This window comes from Pholis gunnellus, assembly GCF_910591455.1.
Source record: "Pholis gunnellus genome assembly, chromosome: 20".
Lineage (NCBI taxonomy): Eukaryota > Metazoa > Chordata > Actinopteri > Perciformes > Pholidae > Pholis > Pholis gunnellus.
The window spans coordinates 20072755-20095185 of NC_136547.1; the positions used below are offsets into that span (position 1 = coordinate 20072755).

The window sequence follows — 22431 nt, forward strand, 5'->3', positions numbered from 1 at the left end:
TAGCTCTTAAAAGTCCATAATGTATTTTATTCTTCATGTAATTCCACAGTTAATGCCTAAATATATTAGCACATAGTAATTGTAATATGTGTATAAATTCTGATTAACAGTATCTAAGATGAGAAGAACCAAACTTGACTTTGTTTGAATTATCTGTTTTTATTTCTACCACATGAAACACATTGTTATTATCATATGGCAAACAAAACACAACTGAGAATGAGTGATATATAATTTCAAATAATATGTAAATAAACTTAGTGATATCTGTGATGACGTACAGACTAAATCAAAAACTTTACAAAGAAGCCAAAAAAATCCTCAAATGCAAGATTTTTATAAAACACAAAGCGCCTCTTCCAAAATCAACAGCTAACATATGAATACTCAGTAAATTATATTCTATTGCATCTAGTATCTATGAAATCAAAAATGCTCTCCAGCTAGAATCGTGGCGAAAGTGAAGTTTTTATTCGTCTGCACGACCGGGATGCAACCAAAACACAGCAAGACAACGAACCCTAAAAACACGACTCACTGGATACAAACAGGTCGAATAGAACTTTACCAAAACATGAGACGGGAGCCCGCGTATCAAAATAGTCTCACACAGTCTGTTCAGACGGAACACGGTCTCTGTGCGTCTTGTTTTTATGTGTCTAGTTATAAAGAAGAGAAACAGAAAGAGACACGGTGAGTTAGTGAAGACCTTTACAAACACAGAGGCTCGTGAGAAGCTGTGATCCTTCAAAGTAAAACTAAACTCACCCGAACGTTCAAACTCAGGGTAAATAACTGAAATAACTTGAGAGATCTCTAAACTCTTCCTATTTATTTTGTTATTCTTGACCCCCCCCCATACAGCACGTTATTTCCTCTTTATTCTCTGAAACACAGAATGTTTCCTCTGCTCCTCTTTAACTCTCCTCCATCCTTAAAAAGGTAAAAAAAAATGTTTCTTATTGTCAAAAATCCAATTAAAACCCCAAACAGTCCGTCTGTTAATACGGTCTGACTTCCTGCCTGTGGCTCTCAGCTCAAAGCCCATTGGTTCCTACTGGAGATGTAAATATATATTCTATGGGGGACTATTTTCTGCGGCGGATGAATCCACGTTTGCTGCTCTGGTGAGTGTTTGAACTACGATGTGGCTCATTCGTGTGTTTTTAAAGGAGCTCTGTGAGACGTCACGATGTGATTCACTTCAGGCTTCTCATTGGATTTAACGACAATAAGAAAACAAACTCATTTTAAACCTTTTAGCCCGAGAATCAGACCTAACTGCTTTGTTTTCTCCACTATACAAAAACCATCTTATTCCAACAGCTGAAGAAAGAATAAGTGAATAATATGATATAGTTTGTTGCTTCTAACCTCTCAGAGCTTCTCTCGTCATGCGTCTCGTTTCCTCCTCTAGTTGTAATATTCGACATAACTCGTCGACAGCATGCGAGATCTAAACGTTCCTACTTTTCTTTGCTCCTTAAAGGGACAGTAGTGATAGTTTAAAGTGTGTTTGTTTGAGGTACTTTACTTAGTCAGAGTACTACAGTAGATGTACTGCTGTGTTTCAGACAGACGGACCTTTCTGATAAAGAACTGAAGCTGTAGTACATCTACTGTGGTAGTACTCTGACCGAGTAGAAGTACCTCAAACCACCACACTTCTAAACCTCACCGCTGTCCCGTTAACGTGATCAAACCTCCGTCCTCACGTTCTCCATCAGCTTGAATCAGCAGCCTGTGATGTTCTCTGTGTTCCAGCTGTTGTTTTCTAAGAAAGAAATGGTTCATGTATTCTTCTTTAGCTAGGGATTGCCTACGTTTCCCAAAATGCCTTTCAACAACACCCTAGAGAAGAAACTAACGGGCAGAAATATAAATATGATATTCATACCTGTCCCTGCAGCTGCATTGCATTCTGGTCTATTTCCTGCTCACTGATGTGTCTGTGATGGATTATATATTGTGTAATGTCTGCATGTTTTTATTATATCCTACACATCTGGCTGTGACGTCACCGTGTCCCTGAAATGCAGAGAACATCCCTGACTGCTGATTGGTTAGCAGTGACAGTGAGGGGGCGGGTCCTAACTCTCCCTCCTCCTCTAGTTGCAGAACTCCACGTAGTTGGCCGGCAGCATGCCCGACTTGCCGGTGCGCTGCACGGTGCCGTACATCCAGCCCTCGTCGATGGCCTGAGCGTTGACGATGACGTCGCCGTCCCTGAAGGAGACCTCGTCGTGGTCCTGAGCCGCGTAGTCGTAGAGCGCCCGGTAGACCCGCTGCAGGACCAGAGGGAGAGGTGTGACATGTGAGCCCTTATTCCCTTGATCCTGTTAATACAGTTCCAAATAAAATAAATAAAATAAAATAAAATAAAAAAAATAAAAATAAAAATAAAAATAAAAATAAAAATAAAAATAAAATAATAATAAATAATAAATAAAATCATAATAAATATAGTGAATTAAATACAAATCAAAATAAAACCCCTGAGATCTTGGAACATACCATGGTGGCGGCGTGCGGCGGGGAGGTCACGGATCTGACGGACGACATGCTGGTCTGGTGCATGTAGCCGTGATGATGCTGCTGCTGCTGCATGTGGACGCCCTGATGGTACGCTCCAGGGAGGACCGGAGCTGGAACACAAGACAGACAGACGGACACAATATGAGACCGTTTGTCCTCCTCCTTGTCTGAGCCGTGGAAAGAGGAACCTCCTCTGATTCAAACTGTTACAAGAACCTGTGAGGAGAGTTATTCTGTCTTATTCGTGGATTAGAGACTTCACAGGAAAAGACATGCAGGTGTGCGTCTCCATCCGGTTCACCGTCGTCCTGTTAGTGTTCAGGGAGAAGTGAAGGAGATGATGTGAGTGAAGGAGATGATGGGAGGCAAGGAGATGATGTGAGGGAAGGAGATGATGTGAGTGAAGGAGATGATATGAGGGAAGGAGATGATGTGAGGGAAGGAGATGATGCGAGTGAAGGAGATGATATGAGGGAAGGAGATGATGTGAGTGAAGGAGATGATATGAGGGAAGGAGATGATGTGAGGGAAGGAGATGACATGATTGAAGGAGATGATATGAGGGAAGGAGATGACGTGAGTGAAGGAGATGATGTGAGTGAAGGAGATGATATGAGTGAAGGAGATGATGTGAGGGAAGGAGATGATGTGAGTGAAGGAGATGATATGAGTGAAGGAGATGATATGAGGGAAGGAGATGATGTGAGTGAAGGAGATGATATGAGGGAAGGAGATGATGTGAGGGAAGGAGATGATATGAGGGAAGGAGATGATGTGAGGGAAGGAGATGATATGAGTGAAGGAGATGATATGAGGGAAGGAGATGACGTGAGTGAAGGAGATGATATGAGGGAAGGAGATGATGTGAGGGAAGGAGATGATGTGAGTGAAGGAGATGATGTGAGTGAAGGAGATGACGTGAGTGAAGGAGATGATGTGAGTGAAGGAGATGATATGAGTGAAGGAGATGATGTGAGAGAAGGAGATGATATGAGGGAAGGAGATGACATGAGTGAAGGAGATGATGTGAGTGAAGGAGATGACATGAGGGAAGGAGATGATATGAGTTGAGATACCGGGGGTTTCAGCGCTGCTGCAGAGGTCAGAGGTCAGCGAGCTGACAGACTGCTGGGAGAGCGGCCGGCGCTCGACCCGCTCTGACAGGAGGCCGCCACCAGGGGGCAGCGCAGGAGAGGAAGAGGAAGAGGAAGAGGAAGAGGAAGAATAATAAATAATAATCTAATAAGAACAAACAAAGATACATAAAACATGTTTAAAGGCTCGGGATGATTTTTTCTTATTGTCAACAATGAGAAGAAAACGTGTTTGTGCGTCTCTCAATAATGTCTGACTTCCTGTCTGTGGCTACAAGCCCATTGGTTCCTACTGGATCTTTAAAAACAAATAAATATAGCTTCAGCTTTGATCAAACAAACAGGAGGAAACAGGCGTATTCATCATATTGGTTGACAATAAGACAATATCTCCATCTTTAGAGTAAACACTGAATCAACAGGAAGCCGCTCTGGTTCAGGTGAGGTACCAGACATCCTGCGGAGGCTCTTGGACTGGACGTCGTCCTCCAGAGGGTCACAGTCAAAGATGGAGCCCGGGTCGGTCCTCCACACCTTCAGGTCTTCAGACGGGAGGGAAAGTGTTTACACGGACTCAATGAAAAGAACTACAACACTCTCAGAGGAGGCGGAGCAGGAAACCTCCAGTTCACCACCATGTCTGAGGTTTCTGAGCTCTAACAAAAGAAGATAATCATTAAAGGAGAATAAAAGCCTGCATGTGTCCCACGAAGGGCTGAAGACAGTCAAGTTGAAACAAATATTACATAAAACTATTAAAACAACCTGAGAACCCAGAGGGAGAAGAGTTTGTGTCGTTTAAAAGAGAAAGTTCTACAAACACACGAACAGAACCACAATAAAACTAAATGAAGACATCAAATGCATCAAGGCTTTTATTGTGAAATGGTAGGCTTTTATTGTGAAACGGTACTGTACGTAAACAAGGCGAGCTCACTGACCTACGATGATGCCTCCAGGTCGTCTGTCCATCTCCATCGCCTGTGGGTGGATCCCTTTGCCGTATCCCGCCTCTCCGATCATCTGATTGGCTCTCTGGTAGCGCTCCATGCTGGGCTCGTCCAATCCCGGCGTGCAGCCTCGGCCGCGCGCCCGCTCGAAGTCCTCGTGGTACTTGGCCTGTCGGAGCAGATAAACCATACGTGTCATGGAGTCGTCATGGAAATATAAAAGGGTTAACACACACACACACATTAGTGTTAGGAATCACACACACACACACACACACACACATGTCAGGGTGCATTTGGTCAGTGAGCAAATAAAACACACACACAGGGAATGTTTTTTTAAAATCTTTTACTATTAGTCTTCCACTCTAGAGGTCTTGGACTAGAGAACCTGAGACCTGGTCCTGTGTCTGGATTCAGGTCTACCTGAGGACCTCCAGTAACACACACACACACACACACACACGCGGTGCTCTGTCCTCCATGCTGCCCGGTGGTTTCGGGCGTTAGCAGCGGTGCCTCAGCCCCACCCCGCGGTGCCACGCCACTCGTGTTAGCTCCTCCCACCAGGCCGCTACCATGGAGACCGAGTCCTGTGACCTCCTGACACGCCTGTACTCAGGCGTGTCCAGCTCGGTGCAGCTGTGGCCCTTCATCTCCTGCAGGTCGCGCTGGTACTTCACCTGTTTACACACACACACACACACACACACACACACGATGTAACATATGACATCACTCTGAGAAGTTGTGTGCATGTGTGTGCGTGTGTGTGTTTGTGCGTGTGTGTGTGTGTGTGTGTGCGTGTGTGTGCGTCTTGCCGAGCTGATGTTCTCCTGGTTCTGTCGGACTCTCTCCAGTTCTGGAGTCACTCCGACACTGGAGGCCTTCACCGAACTCTGCTTGTACTTCACCTGGTGGGAAGATATGAAGAGCTCTTTAGTTGTGTGTGTGTGTGTGTGTGTGTGTGTGTGTGTGTGTGTCTGTCCAGACCGAGCTGATGTTCTCCTGGTTGCGGCGGACTCGCTCCATCTCAGGCGTGTCCATGACGGCGGTGCCACGGCCCACTTCCTCTCTGTAACAGACCTGAGCAGAGTGGCTTCATGTAATCTTCTCTCAAAATGATTTCACGCGATCGACACGAGCTAACGCGGGCGTATACGTACGTCGCTGATCCTCTTGGCGTTCTCCCTGGCGAGGACGATCTCCGGCGTCTCCGTGACTGAAGACATGAGGCCTCTCATCAGCTTTGAGTCCCAGCAGTACTGCAGCTAGAGGGCGACAGAGAGCCGCTTTAAAAACACACAGTCGGAGCATCAACAGGGGAACTGAGGTCATTCTATGAGGACGTGATGAAGATAAATGATGATGATAAAGAACAGAGACTCACAGAGCTGATGTGTCTCTGGTTGGCTTTGACTCTCTCCATCTCCGGCGTCTCTGAAAGCTGACTGTAGCGTCCCTTCAGACGCTCCGCCTCGTGCTTGTACTTCTTCTATAAAGGACAGAGGGGGACAGGAAGTCTTCGTCACTTCCCACAATAGATCTACCAGCATCCACACACACACACACACACACACACACACACACACACCTGGCTGTAGATGTCTTTGAGGTAGGAGGCGTGCAGCAGCTCAGGAGTGTCTGTAACCGTCCCGTAGGAGTTCTCTCTGAGCTGGTCCGTCTGCTTGTAGGACCTCTGTGACACACCATTCAAATAACACACACACGTGAGGATTTTCATGTGCACGTCATTTTAATAAAAGTCCCCAAAGGGCTTCCGTAGATATTTTAAAACTAGAAGCCACTGATGGAGCACCTGGCTCTGGATCTCGGAGGCTCTCTTGGCTCGTTGCATGTCGAGGACGTCGGCGCTCAGCTCCATGCCTTTACCCACGATGTCCCTCTCTAAGTCCCGACGGTACTCCTTCTGCACAACCATTAACACGTGTTCACTTATTGTACCGTATGTGTGTGTGTGTGTGAGTGTGTGTGTGTGTGTGTGTTACCTCGCTCAGCAGGCTGCTAGCGTGGCAGGCTGTGAGGTATCCGGGCGTCTGGTCTGCGTCCACCAACGCTTTACCTTTAACGTGCTCCTCATAGTCCCTACGGTACTCTCTCTGAGGGAGAGAGGGAGAGAGAGAGAGAGAGAGAGAGTAAAGATTAAAACCTAGTCTAATCATCTCTCACAGACTAATTATTGGACATATTTCGTGTTTTAAGTATTTTGAGATTCAGAGTTGTGTGTTTTTGTTTTTTTTGTGTTTTAGTCTTGTATCGTGTGTATGACTCATCCGGTCTTTCCAGTTGAAAATGAAGAACAAAGATAAACATTGCATGAAGCTGAAGACGTTGGAGTGTGAAGATGAAGATGAAGATGAAGATCACCTCGCTCTGCATCCTCTGAGCTTCTTTAGTCACTTTGTACGTCTGAGTGTCTCCAAACTCCATCTGAGAGCGACCTCTGCTCCTCTCGTACTCCTCTCTGTACTTCACCTGAAGACAGATTTACAAACACACTGATCAACAGAGGGAGGAGGAGGAGGAGGAGGAGGAGGAGGAGGAGGAGGAGGAGGAGTCAGTATGAAGAGTCACCTGGCTGTGCAGCACTGCGTTCTCCCTGTGGTGGAGCTGTTCAGCCGTGTCCACAGCCGTGTGGTACTGAGCCTTCGTCTCTTTGTACTTCTTCTTATACTCCACCTGAGCACACACACACACACACACACACACACACACACACACACACACACACACACACACACACACACACATTTATATCTGTCCTTCCACACTTGTGAGGACCGTGGCAGCAGCGGAGCGACGATGTCGTACGTTGCTCTGCAGCTTGCTGGCGTGCAGGACGTGCTCCAGCTGCAGGAGGTTGGGCAGGTCTGAGGACTCTGGTTTCTGGTTCTGGTTCTGGTTCCTGTACTTCACCTGGAGGACACAACAAGGCCCGATCAGATGAACAGATAATAGTTAATAATAGCGTTCTTCAGTATGGCTGCTCGCTCCTCGTCTTCACTAAAAGAAGCTCCGGAGGTGAAGAGTAAACTCCTCCTCTTCACTGGATAACAGAAGCCGGAGAGTCTCAACGAGCTGTTACGCAACGCTGTGGAGCGGCTGAACCTGAACCATGGAGGCGTGTGTGTGTGTGTGAGTGTGTGTGTGTGTGTGTGTGTGTGTGTGTGTGTGTGTGTGTGTGTGTGTGTGTGTGTGTGTGTGTGTGTGTGTGTGTGTGTGTGTGTGTGCACCCCCTTCAACTCCTCCAGCTCTCGTCCTACAATCTCTCTTCATTTGCCTTCCAAAAAGGTTGCCATGGTTACGCCCACACAACAGGGTGAATTTTTAGAGTGTGAGTCAAAGTGAATGAGACACACACACACACACACACACACACACACACACGTACTCTCTCTCACACACACACACACACACACACACACACACACACACTCACACATACTCTCTCTCACACGCACACACACACACACTCACACATACTCTCTCTCACACGCACACACACACACACTCACATACTTTCTCTCTCTCTCTCTCTCTCTCTCTCACACACACACACACACACACACACACACACACATTTCTATGCAAGCATGGAGTCACACACTGATGTACCACACACACACACACACACACACCGGGGTGGTTGATGAAGAGGAGCGTGTTGAGGTGATTATTCTGATGAGTTCAGTTTAAATATGACGTCATGTTTCCATAGAGACATGATGTCATCGCTGCTCTAAATAACAACAGACCCGATCTGGATCCAAAGCGTCTCTCTGTCATCTGAATATAAACGCTGTAACTCCGCGTCATCGTGAACACGGAGCCGTGACGGTTCACCAGCAGACCGCTGTTCGATCCCCGCGTGAGACGAGGACTCGACGCTGATGTAACGTCAGTGACGACGCTTCTCTAGTTATTGTAAACAAACGACCATCTTTAAACCTAATTGCGTAGAACAATTAATAATGTATAATACTATATTATATCTTTATTACATATACACCCACCTGACTGGCCAGAGCAGCAGCAGCCTGTGTGTGTCTGAAGGAGAGACAGTCCAGCGGGTTGTAACGAGGCCTCTGGCCCTTCAGATCTCTGTCGAAGCTCTCCTTGTACTTCACCTGCAGACGTGAAAACAGGCTGGGTGATCTGTCCGGAGCTGCCCCCAATGCATGCTGGGTAGACTGTGTGTGTGTGTGTGTGTGTGTGTGTGTGTGATACCTGGCTGGTCAGCTTTGAAACCTCCTTGGCGTGCTGGATGTCGGTTCTGTCCAGAAGTGACCCGTCGCTGTAAACGTGCTGCTTAGTGTTGCTCTTATAGGCCACCTGTGGATATCACACACACACACACACACACACACACACACACACACACAGTAAACAACAGTGTGTCGTTACATAACTGCACTTCAGTCTTTTCTATAAATAATCAGCGGCTCCTCTCAGGGGGACAGCCTGTGAATGGGACGTAGTTACGTGTTCACGCACACACACACACACACACACACACACACACTCACACTCACACTCACACACACACTCACACTCACACTCACACTCACACTCACACTCACACACACACACTCACGTCGCTGGCCAGCTTGGTGGCGTTGGTGGCGTTGAGGATGTCGGGTCTGTCTGACAGCGAGTTGCCGTGATGGAGCTCCTCTCTGCCCTTTCTGTAGCTGACCTGAGACCAGCACAGGAAGCCGTCACATAACAGACCATAATAGACCATGTTTAGAGTGAGGAGTGACACATATCCTTTATAGACTCATTTATATCTTTAGGAACCTTTGACTCTAATATGTCGACAAAATGAAACAAGAATTCTTTTATCTAATGTTCAGATTACATGATGCCTCATTTGCATATTCAAACATAACAGCTGCGGTTATGTTCCACAGTGTTTGGTTTCATGGAGATCAAACGTGTGTTTACTTCACTCTGCTGCTTGGTGACCTCCATGGCGTGGTCCACCGCCGGTAGAGCGCTCATGGAGCTGTAGCTACACCTCCCCTTCTGGAGGTTATACTGCTCCTTATAGGACTTCTACACACGGAGAGGAGGGAGGAGAGGAGAGGAGAGGAGAGGAGGAGAGGAGAGGAGGGGAGGAGAGAGGAGGGAGAAGAGAGGAGAGAAGAGAGGAGGGAGGAGAGGAGAGAGGAGCGGAGAGGGGAGGAGAGGAAGGAGGGGGGGGGGGAGAGAGGAGAGGAGGAGAGAGAGGAGAGAGGAGAGGAGAGAGGAGAGAGGTGAGGAGAGGAGAGAGGAGAGGAGGGAGGAGAGGAGAGGAGGAGAGAGAGGAGAGAGGAGAGGAGAGGGGAAGGAGGCAGTTAAATAAAGACAGAGCGTTCATGTATTGAACATCAGATTCAGCTTCCAACTGGAGTTCACAGCTTGAAATGAATATTAACAAACCTGCTGCGTTCTTCTACTTGAAATGATCACGTTTTAAAAACAATGCACTGTTTAATTATATCTGTTTAATTATATCTGTTTGATTATATCTGTTTGATTATATCTGTTTAAATATATCAGCTGATGATGTTTCAGCTTTTCAGTTTAAAACCTCCACACTGTTGGGACTCTTAAAGGGCCGGCGCTCCTGCTGTAAACCACCAAAATAAAAGCTTTGGTAACAAAGACGTCACAAACGTCTACGTTTCACGCTCCAGTTGGCGTCGACCTCCTGACCTCCTGACCTCCTGACCTCTGACCTCCTTAGTAAAAGTGGATTTATTCACAGCAATGGTGTGTTTTCACAGCTTCAACCTGCTGTTTGTCTCGACTGCATGTGTGTGTGTGAGTGTGTGTGTGTGTGTGTGTGTGTGTGTGTGTGTGTGTGTGTGTGTGTGTGTCAGAGTGTGTGTGTGTGTGTGCGTCAGAGTGTGTGCGTGTGTGTGTGTGTGTGTGTAGGCAGTAGGTCAGTGTCTGTGTCCTCAGGCGGTGGAACTCCACACAGCTGCTCTCAGTGTTAACGCCTCAGCAGACAAAACGATACCAACACAGTACAACACTTCCTCTGTGTGTGTGTGTGTGTGTGTGTGTGTGTGTGTGTGTGTGTGTGTGTGTGTGTGTGTGTGTGTGTGTGTGTGTGTGTGTGTGTGTGTGTGTTAGGGTTAATTATGACAGATACATTACATTTAGTTTAGTTTGAGTCGATTCCTGAAAAATTGTAGATGTTTTAAAGTGACATTCTTGTCTTTTTGTTTTGTTTTAGACAATATTTAAGTCATTAAAATGTCAAGATTAGGACCTGAATCCATCAACAACACTACTTTACGTCTGAATGACGAGGTTCGGAGGTTTAGTTCCTCTTTAAACAGAGAGCATCTTGGGACGTTACTATTTAAATACCTCACATTTGCTCTTTAGTTATGAACCATTGTCTCTCTCTGCCTGCTGCTCTTGTCTTCTCTTCTTCTTCTCACAACATACAACACAAGGATGCTCTCTACTTACTGTGATTTCATGCAGACTGCAGTGATGATGCAATCTGCTCGGAGATATTTTGCGGTGAAAGCAGATATTTGTCTTTCTGAGGATGGAACTACATGACCGCTCTGATAACTCTGAACGGATATCGTTTGATCGACCTTTACCTCAAAGTATGACCTTCACAGCACAGAGAGTCTTTACCGTTGTGGAGTAAAAAGTGAACTCCTTTAAGGCCACAGACTCACGTCGCTCTGCGTCTTGCTCAGCTCTTTGTTGAACACGGTGTCGATGGTTTGGGGCATCTGTGCGTACAGACTGCAGCCGGCCTCCTTCCTGCCCTCCTCCCTGTACGCCTTCTGCAACGCAACACACAACTCTTTACAGGCAGAATAATAAAGAACACAACAACCGAGTGATGGCAGATCGGACTCTTTTAAAGAAGCAGTGCAACCACATTTACAAGCAATACAAATAGTTTCATAAAGGTGCAAGCATCAGCTTTAAATATTATATTAATATGTTCATTCTGATTAGAAATACATCAATTTATGGACATTAAATAACTTCCAAACAATGTTCCGAGTCTAAATTAATGTTGGTGCACATTGTTCATCACTTCCACACATAGATTTATTATTATTATTATAAATATGCTCAATATTAGCAGATTATTTCTCTTATTAGAATCGTATCGGTGCATCCGTAACTAGATACTTAGTTTAATTATCAGTTTGATTTAAAATAAACAGCATATTGTATCAACGCTCATTTACATTTATGGAGAATAATTATGAAATTAAATTCATGATGCCCTGATGTAAATAACTACATAAAACAATAAGTAAATTAAAAAGGAAGGATTAATGAAGGATTAATGAAGGATTAATGAAGGATTAATGAAGGAAACAAAATAAAATATTAAAATGACCGAATGGCAACATCTATCTCTGGACATGAGGTTCAGTGTCGTTGTAATAGGACCACATTTCCCATGAGCCTTTTCTTCCTCTCTATCTGCTTTAATGGTCCAGTTGTTCTCTAATGTGCACTGATTGTGTCTGTAGTGTCTTCACACTGCTAAAGGAATAACACGAGCACAATACGGCATAACAGCGCTCAGACTAAATGTCTTTAATTGTGCAACGTAAACGCGAGTTATAAAATATCTCTGACAACAAAAGGTATAAATGCAGCATGAGAACCGTGTTGGTGAACGTGTTAATGAGTGTGTTAGTGAACGTGTTAATGAACATGTTGGTGAACGCGTTGGTGAACGCGTTGGTGAACGCGTTGGTGAACGTGTTGGTGAACATGTTACTGACGTGTTGGTGAACGTGTTACTGACGTGTTGGTGAACGTGTTGGTGAACGTGTTGGTGAGCGTGTTGGTGAGCGTGTTGGTGAACATGTTAGTGAACCTGTTTGTGAACGTGTTGGTGAACGTGTTAATGAACGTGTTAGTGAACGTGTTAGTGAACGTGTTGGTGAACGTGTTGGTGAGCGTGTTGGTGAGCGTGTTGGTGAACGTGTTAGTGAACGTGTTAGTGAACGTGTTGGTGAACGTGTTGGTGAGCGTGTTGGTGAGCGTGTTGGTGAACATGTTAGTGAACCTGTTTGTGAACGTGTTGGTGAACGTGTTGGTGAACGTGTTACTGACGTGTTGGTGAACGTGTTGGTGAGCGTGTTGGTGAACGTGTTGGTGAACCTGTTTGTGAACGTGTTGGTGAACGTGTTGGTGAACGTGTTGGTGAACGTGTTACTGACGTGTTGGTGAACGTGTTGGTGAGCGTGTTGGTGAACGTGTTAGTGAACGTGTTGGTGAACGTGTTGGTGAACGTGTTGGTGAACCTGTTTGTGAACGTGTTGGTGAACGTGTTGGTGAACGTGTTGGTGAACGTGTTACTGACGTGTTGGTGAACGTGTTGGTGAGCGTGTTGGTGAGCGTGTTGGTGAACATGTTAGTGAACCTGTTTGTGAACGTGTTGGTGAACGTGTTGGTGAACGTGTTGGTGAACCTGTTTGTGAACGTGTTGGTGAACGTGTTGGTGAACGTGTTGGTGAACGTGTTGGTGAACGTGTTACTGACGTGTTGGTGAACGTGTTGGTGAGCGTGTTGGTGAGCGTGTTGGTGAACATGTTAGTGAACCTGTTTGTGAACGTGTTGGTGAACGTGTTAATGAACGTGTTAGTGAACGTGTTAGTGAACGTGTTGGCTGCTTCGTACCTCACTGAGCAGCTGGCTTTGCTCTTTGGCGTGTTGAGTGTCTTTGGTCTCCGGCAGCAGAGAGTACAGAGAGGTCAGCAGCTCCTTCTTACTCGCCTCCTTGTATTTACTCTGGGAAACGAGAAACAACAACACGAGACCAATAAGAGCACCGATTATAACGCCGCAGAGACCAAAGGAACAATACACATCGTATCAGGTTAAACAGGCGTATTCTTCATTCTGCTTTAAGTACACGGTCACTTGGTAAAGTTTCCTTTTTTGTTTTAAAATGAATAACAAACACTTTTTGATTCAGTTTCTTCTGTAATCAGGATTATAACGATCACTAATATAAAGTGGATCTGGGGATTAAAGTGGGCGGTTTAATAGAATATAAACTTGTTTGCTGATGACATAATGATATAAATATATGCTAATACACTACTAACTGTACTAATTATGACAAATACAAACAGGATCTGATGGACTTCAAATTTAAGTATATAATGGTGAACAGCAACACTTTAAACATTATTTACAGACGTTACGGGACTTTCATGAGGTCAATGGATGAAGACGCTCTTTAGTGAAGCACGAACAACAAACACTAAGAACATAACGAGACGGACAAGCTGTGAGTTAGACTCTTGATTCATTATGTCTGTTCCAGGCAAACACACACACACACACACACACACATATATATATAAAATATTCAGTGTTTCCCACCTCGCTGTGAGTCTCATTCATCTCCTTCACAAAGTGAGTCTGCAGAGTTTCAGGCAGCAGAGAGAACAGCGTGTTGGACAGATCCTCTCTGTCCTTCTTGTACTTAGTCTGCAGACAAGAAAGAAAAGATTCATCATCATCATGAAATCCTCCCGTTTTCTTCTGATCCTTTGTTTCCTCTTTGTCCTTCTGGTACTTAAGAGAGCAACAGAAAGAGATTTCACAAGAAAACTCTCTGATACATTCTCTGCAATTAAAGTCATTCATTTACAAAAAAACTTGAATATTCTCTGAGGTCATAAAGTCAAAAATGTGCACAAAAAAACAAACTCACTAAATTCACGAAGTTACGAGGAACAAAATTGGGAAAATTGTTTTTTTTTTTAAATAAAGGAAAAATATCCTTTGTTTGGATCAACCTCATCACAAAAGAACATGACAGTCAACACATGTATGTGTATGAATATCTTTCAGATCAACCTTTACACAAGAACAATACTTATGACGTACATTTCTCACTTTAATCTTTACATTTTTTAAATTGTTTCTTGTAAATTTACAATTTTAATATCCTAATTTCAGAATCTTTTATTTGAATATTGTCCCCCTCCCTCGGCTCCGTAATATATATATATATATATATATATATATATATATACTGTATATATATATATTATATATATATATATATATATATAATATATATATACACGTTTCACCTACAACGGCTCTAATAAACACTCGTCTCACCTCACTCTGAAGTTCAGAGATCTGCTTCATGAACTCCGTCTCTTTGGTTTCTGGCATTTGGTGGAAAACACTGCAGCTGATCTCCTGCAGGCCTTTCTGCTTATATTTAATCTGCAGCATGAACACAAAGAGGGGAAGATGAAGGAAGATGAAGGAAGATGAAGGAAGATGAAGGAAGATGAAGGAAGATGAAGGAAGTCAACAGGAAGTCAACAGGAAGTCAACAGGAAGTCAACAGGAAGCATGTTGTGTTCATGTTAGTTTGTCCTGTTGAGTCTCTGTACTTTCTTCTCACTTAAAACTTCTTCTCCACATCAGACTGTATATCTGACAGCTTTATTAAATCTATAAATTAAGATTTTTGCACATAAAACATGAAAAAAATAGCAGATTAGTCGATTAATTGATTGATCATTTCCCAGATTTACTGCTTCTTCTTTTCATTATCTTACTTTGTTTCTACTAGTTTTGAGGTTTGGATGAAACAAATAAATGCAGAAAAGAATCAGCGGATTGATCCGTAATGTTAGCTCATAGTTCAACTACATCAGTAATATGACATATATAACGTATATATAACAGTAGAACAGTCACAGGTCACTTTTACTACCATTTACTGATCATACTGACGTACTGTTACTGAAGGAATATTTTACTGTAACAGAGTATTTCTACTGTGTGGTATTAGGACTTTTACCACAACGGCGTACTTTTAGTGTGGTATGAGTACTCGTACTGTCACACAGTATGTTTATACTATGAGTACTCTTACTGTCACACAGTATGTATATACTGTGAGTACTCTTACTGTCACACAGTATGTTTATACTGTGAGTACTCTTACTGTCACATAGTATGTATATACTGTGAGTACTTCCTGCAGTAAAAGCTGTGAGTACACGTCGTGGACTCACCTGACTCTGGAGCTCCATGGCAGCTTTAGCAGCCTTCATCTCTTCGGTGTGAGGCAGAGCGGAGTAAAGGGCGGAGCTCTGCTCCTTCTTACCTCCTTCTCTGTACTTCAGCTGGAGAGGAGGACGAAGACACCAGGTTAACCCCTCCAAGACTGACCCAGGCTAACCGAGCTACACACATGATATGACGATGTAATATCATGATATAGTTATTATCATCCATCTCGTTACCTGACTCTGTAGCTCCGTCGCCTCCTTGGCGTGCAGCGTCTCCATGGTGACAGGAAGCTGGTGGTACAGACAGCTGCTCGCCTCCTTCCTGCTCGCCTCCTTGTACCTAGCCTGAGGAGACCATCAGCTGTTAGCGCTGTCAGCTCTGTTAGCTAGCAGTCACAGCACTCATTTTGACTGAGTTTGTTGTGTTTTTAGTTACATGCTGTGTTGAAGAAGACTTGAAACTAGAGATTGAGACCATAAACTCATGTTTACAATGTTTACTGAGGTAATAAATCAAGAGAGAAGTAGAGTCATTTTCTCATAGACTTCTATACAACCAGAGGAGTCGCCCCCTGGTGGACACTAGAGAGAATGCAGCTTTAACACACGAAGCTTTGGTTTATTTGGCAGAACCGGAGGTTGCCGTCGTTATCTCTACCGCACTGCATCCTGGGATAATATTAGTCTTGTGTGCTCTAATATTTCATCGGACATATTGTGTATTTGCGTACACTGTTAGTGTGGAATTTAAGACCAAACTTAAAAGTAGATTTTCTTACACAACAACCACCCTGGATATGAGTTAATGTTTGGGGTAGAGGTAAACGTGGTATTAGAAGAATCAAAAGCTTCATGATTTATAAAATGAAACCAGCGTCTCGCTCACCTCGCTCTGCTGCTCAGAGACGGTTTTAGCAAACTGAGTTTCAGCTGTTTGTGGAAGCTGCGAGTAGAAGCTGTGAGAGAGGTTCTTCATCCCGTCCTCCTTGTATTTACTCTGAACAGACATGAAACTCATTCAGGATCAAGGAGCACACCCTCACGTGTACCCAGTGTGTGTTAACGCTCGTGCTGATCGTAACCTCGCTCTGCAGGTCGGACATCTTGGCGGCGAGCTGCGTCTCGGCCGTCTGAGGCAGCTGAGCGTAGAGACTGGACGACATGGACTTCTTCCCGCTCTGCTTGTACTTGTTCTGAAGGAAACAACGATCTCAGCTTACTCTACTGTGGGTTTAGTTTAGCTCGACTTTAACATGAAATATTACATATATAACAAAACTCGCTAACCAGCGTTAGCGTACATGTTCAGAGAATTATTCACATCAATACGTCATCGCGTTTACTGACAGAAAAGAGTCACATGAGCCAGTGAATGAGTGAATGAGTGGATGAGTGAACGTTTAATCCTAAAACCACCATGAACCGTTGGAGGAGCAGCAGAGAGACTGAACCATATTCTCATGATTACTGACTCCGTTTGTCTGCTGAGTGTCTGAGTTACGTAACGCTCTCTTCTACCGGAGCTACAAACAGCATCACAAACACGCACGGCAGCGTTCAAAGTGTCTGAAAGTGAAGCAGATTATTCTTTCATTAGTTCTTTTGAAGAGCAACGCTCCCTCCTGACGAACGCAGCCAGTTTTGCGGTCGACGCGTCGTTCGCACTGAGCATGTGCGGGAGGGCGTGTGAATAATAGATATGGTGCGTACCTCGCTCTGCAGCTCCGTAGCCTCTTTAACGCGCTGCGTCTCCAGAGTCTCGGGCAGCTGGTGGTACAGAGAGCTGCTGGCTTCCTTCTTTCCTGCCTCCTTGTACTTGACCTGCAGAGAGAAACAAACACGAGATCACGAGAGGCAGAACATGTACTTGCATGCAAACGAGCTTTCACATGCCTTGAAAAGAACATTAATATTGTGCAATATTAAAAGCTCAACCGCTCTGAGTGTGTGGAGGAGATGAAGAGTTAAAGGTATCCAGCAGCCGCGAACGTGCTTCTGATAACGCGACCAGAATAGACGGCGGCGGTCAGTTCATCAGCAGCGCGTTAACACGGCGGAGTGTCTGAGACTCAGCACACACACGATGCACTGACGCACACACACATTCTCTGAAGACTTGTCAACAAAAACTAAAACTAAATCAACAAGAAGAAAGAATAAAAGTGTTTCTCACGTCGCTGTGAGTCTCATTCATCTCCTTCACAAAGTGAGTCTGCAGAGTTTCAGGCAGCAGAGAGAACAACGTGATGGACAGATCCTCTCTGTCCTTCTTGTACTTAGTCTGCAGACACAAGAAAAGACAAAAGAAAAGACAAAAGAAAGACAAAAGAAAGGTAGATTAACATCATTAAATCCTCCAGTTGTTTCTTTGTTTCCTCTTTGTTCTTATGGTGCTTTGTCTAAGAGAACAATATGAAACAATATACTTCTTATTGTCTTATTGTCATTCTATGACGGCGATATTAGGTAAAAGAAATGAAAATCATAATTATGAGAGGTTAATAATCACAGAACAAAACTATAAATGAAGTAAATCTGAGAGCTCCAATTCAATATTCGATGAGATTTTTACCGTAATGTAAAAATGAAATGTATTAATTTACAGACGCATTTAGACAGAAAGAGACTTTTTCCACGACAGCAATAATCCAGATTATTTCTCCATCTTTGGGAACAAAATGCTCATGAACGCAGCTTTGGCTTAAACTGCATTTATCATGCTAAATTATGCAAAATGTATCCTGCAAATGACACAATTAAATTCAGGTTAAACTGCAGAGCATCTGTGCGGGGCGTTCAGGGTCCTCACCTCGCTCTGGATCTCTGACATCTGCTTGGCAAACTGTGTGTCTGCGGTCTCGGGGAGGAGCGAGTACAGGCTCCTGCCGGCCTCCTTCTTCCCGTCTTCTTTGTACTTCACCTGAGAACGGAGCACACGGAGCTCAGACAGCCGGCACAGACACTCATTCAGACTTCTGTTCGTCTCTCGGGGGGGCGGCTCCTCACCTCGCTGTACATGTCTCTCTGCTCTTTAGCCAGCTGTGTCTCTGTGGTTTCAGGGAGCTGGCGGTACAGAGAGCCGCTCGCCTCCTTCCTGCCGTCCTGCTTGTACTTCACCTGCACGGAGACAAAGGAGACCGAGAGACGTTTGCTCTTCAAAGACACCAGACTCCATTGACAAAAACACAGAACACAGGAGCTGCTGGTTCTATGCTGCCTCGGGCGGTTAGTACACTGTTCTTGTCAATGGAGGCCGGTGGCAGATAACAGCTTCAGCTTTGTGTCTTTCCCCCCCAGTGAGGCCCGATCATCCGTTCACACCTGACTCTGCAGCTGAGACGCTTCTTTAGCGCGCAGCGTGTCCAGAGTCTCCGGCAGCTTGGAGTACAGCGAGCTGGACGCGTCTCTCCTGCCCGCTTCCTTATACCTGGCCTACGAAACACAAGAGGACAGCGGCAGTCTGTCACGTGTTCCGTGACGTCTGAGCTGCCGTGATGTTGTTCTGCTGTTATCAGAGGAAGTGACGTCTCTCCGTACCTCGCTCTGTATTTCAGAGACAGATTTGGCAAACTGGATGTCGTTGGTCTCTGGGAGCTGAGAGTAGACGCTGGTGCTCTGGCTCTTCTTCCCGCTCTCCTTATATTTGTTCTAGAGACGACAAGTTCAGGAGGACGTTTATCAAACAACAGGTGTGTGTGTGTGTGTGTGTGTGTGTGTGTGTGTGTGTGTGTGTGTGTGTGTGTGTGTGTGTGTGTGCGCTGTACCTCACTCTGTAGCTCAGTCATCTCTCGGGCAAACTGAGTCTCTGAGGTTTCAGGAAGCTGAGAGTACAGAGACGACGTCATCTCCTTCCTCCCCTCATCTTTGTACTTTTTCTGTCGGAAAAAATAACAAAGAATCAAAACAAAAACGACACTGAACGAGATTCAGCTCCAGTAGAACAAAGTCTTAGTTTGTAACCCAACCAGTTCATGGTTTAAAGGGCCGGTTCACACAGATGCTGTGGCACTCGTACACCTGTTGGGTGCACGAGGTTCAGGCCTGTGTGGGTTAAGAGATGAGGAGCAGAGGAGACAGAGGAGCAGGACACACTTCAGGTTGTTCAGCCTCTTTTTCTTGCTGTTTTGCATCTTTTCGTAGTTGTTTTGTGTCTCTTTGTGGCTGTTTTGTGTCTCTTTGTGTCTGTTTTGTGTCTCTTTGTGTCTGTTTTGTGTCTCTTTCCTCATTTTGTGTCTCGTGCGTTTCATTTTTTATATTTAGTGATTTGTGAGTGACAGCTGTGATTAACCTCATAAAAACTAAATGATATGCCTTTAATATACCGAGCAACATAAACACACACACACACACACACACACGTTCTCCAGCACAGGCTCCTGTTCTTGTTGTTGAGTCTTGACAACACATTCATCTCTCATTCAACTCTTATTCTCCAAATGTCAAGTCAGTAGAACAGGTTTCCTGCTGCAGAATGAGATGTTTCAGTCTCCTGATTGGTTCATGTCGTGCTCATGAGGATCACAGCTGCACTGTGAACACAAGTGTTTGATGTGAGATGGAGATGTTTTCCTGCTGAGTGTTGAGCTGATGCAGCAGCACAAAGTGCAGCTGAAGGAGGAGAGACTCACTTCACTCTGGAGTTCAGAAGCTTCTTTGGCGTGTTTGGTCTCCAGAGTTTCGGGCAGTTTGGAGTAAAGAGAAGACGCCGTCTGCTGCTTCCCAGCCTGCTTGTACTTCACCTGACACACACACACACACACACACACACACACACACACACACACACACACACACACACACACACACAAGTATTACACTAACCACGCAGTCGTCCTTCAATCCGTTCTTGTTCCACCAACATCTAAAAATGTACAATCTTCTTCAGACCAACTCTTATCACACGTGCATCCTGATTGGGCAACATTCTGTGACATCATCAGCTGTCCACCAATAGGACTTCAGCTTCCCGCCCCTGATATATATATATATATATATATTTGTATATATATATATATATATATATATATATATATATATATATATATATATATATATATATATATATATTTGTGTATATATATATATATATGTATATATATATATATATATATACACAAACCTACAAAAGCTATTCATCAGTTACTGCAGCGTCTTCATTCAAGACAAAGAAGGACAGAAACATTGTTATATATATATATATATATATATATAATGTATATAATGTAATATAAAATATAATAATAGTAACATAACCTCCTGTTATATTTGAGGATGAATGCAGATTCAGAATCAATAAGAACGATCATGTTTCTCACCTCGCTGTGAGTCTCATTCATCTCCTTCACAAACTGAGTCTGCAGAGTTTCAGGCAGCAGAGAGAACAACGTGATGGACAGATCCTCTCTGTCCTTCTTGTACTTAGTCTGCAGACATAAAAGATGTATAAAAACACAGATATGTACATAAAAGATGTATAAAAACACAGATATGTACATAAAAGATGTATAAAAACACAGATAAATACATAAAAGATGTATAAAAACACAGATATGTACATAAAAGATGTATAAAAACACAGATATATATATAAACACGAGAGAGTAGATTTCCGCTGCACCTCGCTCTGTATCTCTGACATCTGTTTGGCGAAATGCATCTCCGGCGTCTCAGGGAGGAGGTGGTAGAGAGACGACGACGCCTCCTTCTTTCCTCCTGCTTTATATTTCACCTAAAACACACACACACACACACACACACACACACACACACACACATACACATTACTGTCTACAGAGACACCAACACACACACACGTGTGTTTGAAGTGCTTTACTATAGTTCAGAACTGCGTCTCTAATAGTTTGTAATACTTTTATTAAAATGTACCAAAAAGTTAAAGAGAATAATAAGTTATATTGTTGCATTATAACTATTGATTCATTAATGTGTCACTTTAGGTCATTTGTATCACTTTATATACTTTATACCAAAATAAATAAATTCCAAGTTAGTGAACATTAATATATGAATGAATTCATTAATTAATGCCAAATTCATTTTTTTATTATTATTTTTGGAACATTTAATGACTTTTTTCTTTTATTCAGTAATTTATTCTATTTCTTTCTCTTCGTGACTTCCCCCTCAGTGGATCACTATAAATGGATAAATGGCGCAGACTGATATTTACGGAAGAAAGGAAACATCTGGCAGCTTTAACTGCTCGTTGTCTCTCGTGCGCTGCAGCGATGCAGATGTTGAGCTGCTGTTTATCTGAGTTGGTCACCTGACTCTGGAGCTCTGTCGCCTCCTTGGCCCGCTCGGTCTGCAGCGTTTGAGGAAGGCTGGAGAACAAACTGCTCGACTTCTGCACGTCCTGTTTGTACTTCAGCTGCAGAGACGACGGCGTTCATCAGTCAGACGATACAAACTATCACAACTGAACCGCCTTTAACTCACACACAGAGAATCTATGTCACATTCTGTCAGTACATCAATGCCTAAATGATGCTTTTACTCATGTTTGGTGCATTTAATGGCTTTTTTCTTTAATCCAGTAATCTATTCATCCCATAATGAGTAGCATGAGACCGTTTAACCGTATTTAATCTATAATAACATATAGTCATTTATTGGTTGATTATATTTTGTATTTTGAATCTGAATCTGCAGTTAATCAGATAAATATAGTGCAGTAAAAAGAACAATATTTCCCTCTGAGATGTAGTAGAAAGTAGCAGAAAATAAATAATACTCAAGTAAAGTACAAGTATTGCAAAATGATACTTAAGT

General features: G+C 43.8%; 1 protein-coding gene across 1 annotated transcript; it reads right to left on the reverse strand.

The window, feature by feature from the left end:
- Nucleotides 1-204: 204 nt before the first annotated feature.
- Nucleotides 205-18471, reverse strand: LOC306712078 (uncharacterized protein). The gene is made up of 28 exons (XM_079181178.1): nt 18449-18471; nt 17813-17920; nt 17350-17460; nt 16722-16832; nt 16526-16636; nt 15874-15984; nt 15643-15753; nt 14729-14839; nt 13979-14086; nt 13268-13378; nt 11290-11400; nt 9548-9658; nt 9195-9296; nt 8828-8932; nt 8614-8727; nt 7412-7516; nt 7175-7279; nt 6968-7075; nt 6589-6699; nt 6399-6509; nt 6174-6278; nt 5970-6074; nt 5746-5850; nt 5573-5665; nt 5158-5493; nt 4571-4748; nt 2515-2645; nt 205-2285 (listed from the first exon to the last, which is right to left on the reverse strand). Exons 1-28 carry the CDS (start codon nt 18467-18469, stop codon nt 2109-2111), a joined length of 3327 nt encoding a protein of 1108 aa, XP_079037304.1. The 5' UTR covers nt 18470-18471; the 3' UTR covers nt 205-2108.
- Between the last annotated feature and the right edge of the window lie 3960 nt (nt 18472-22431).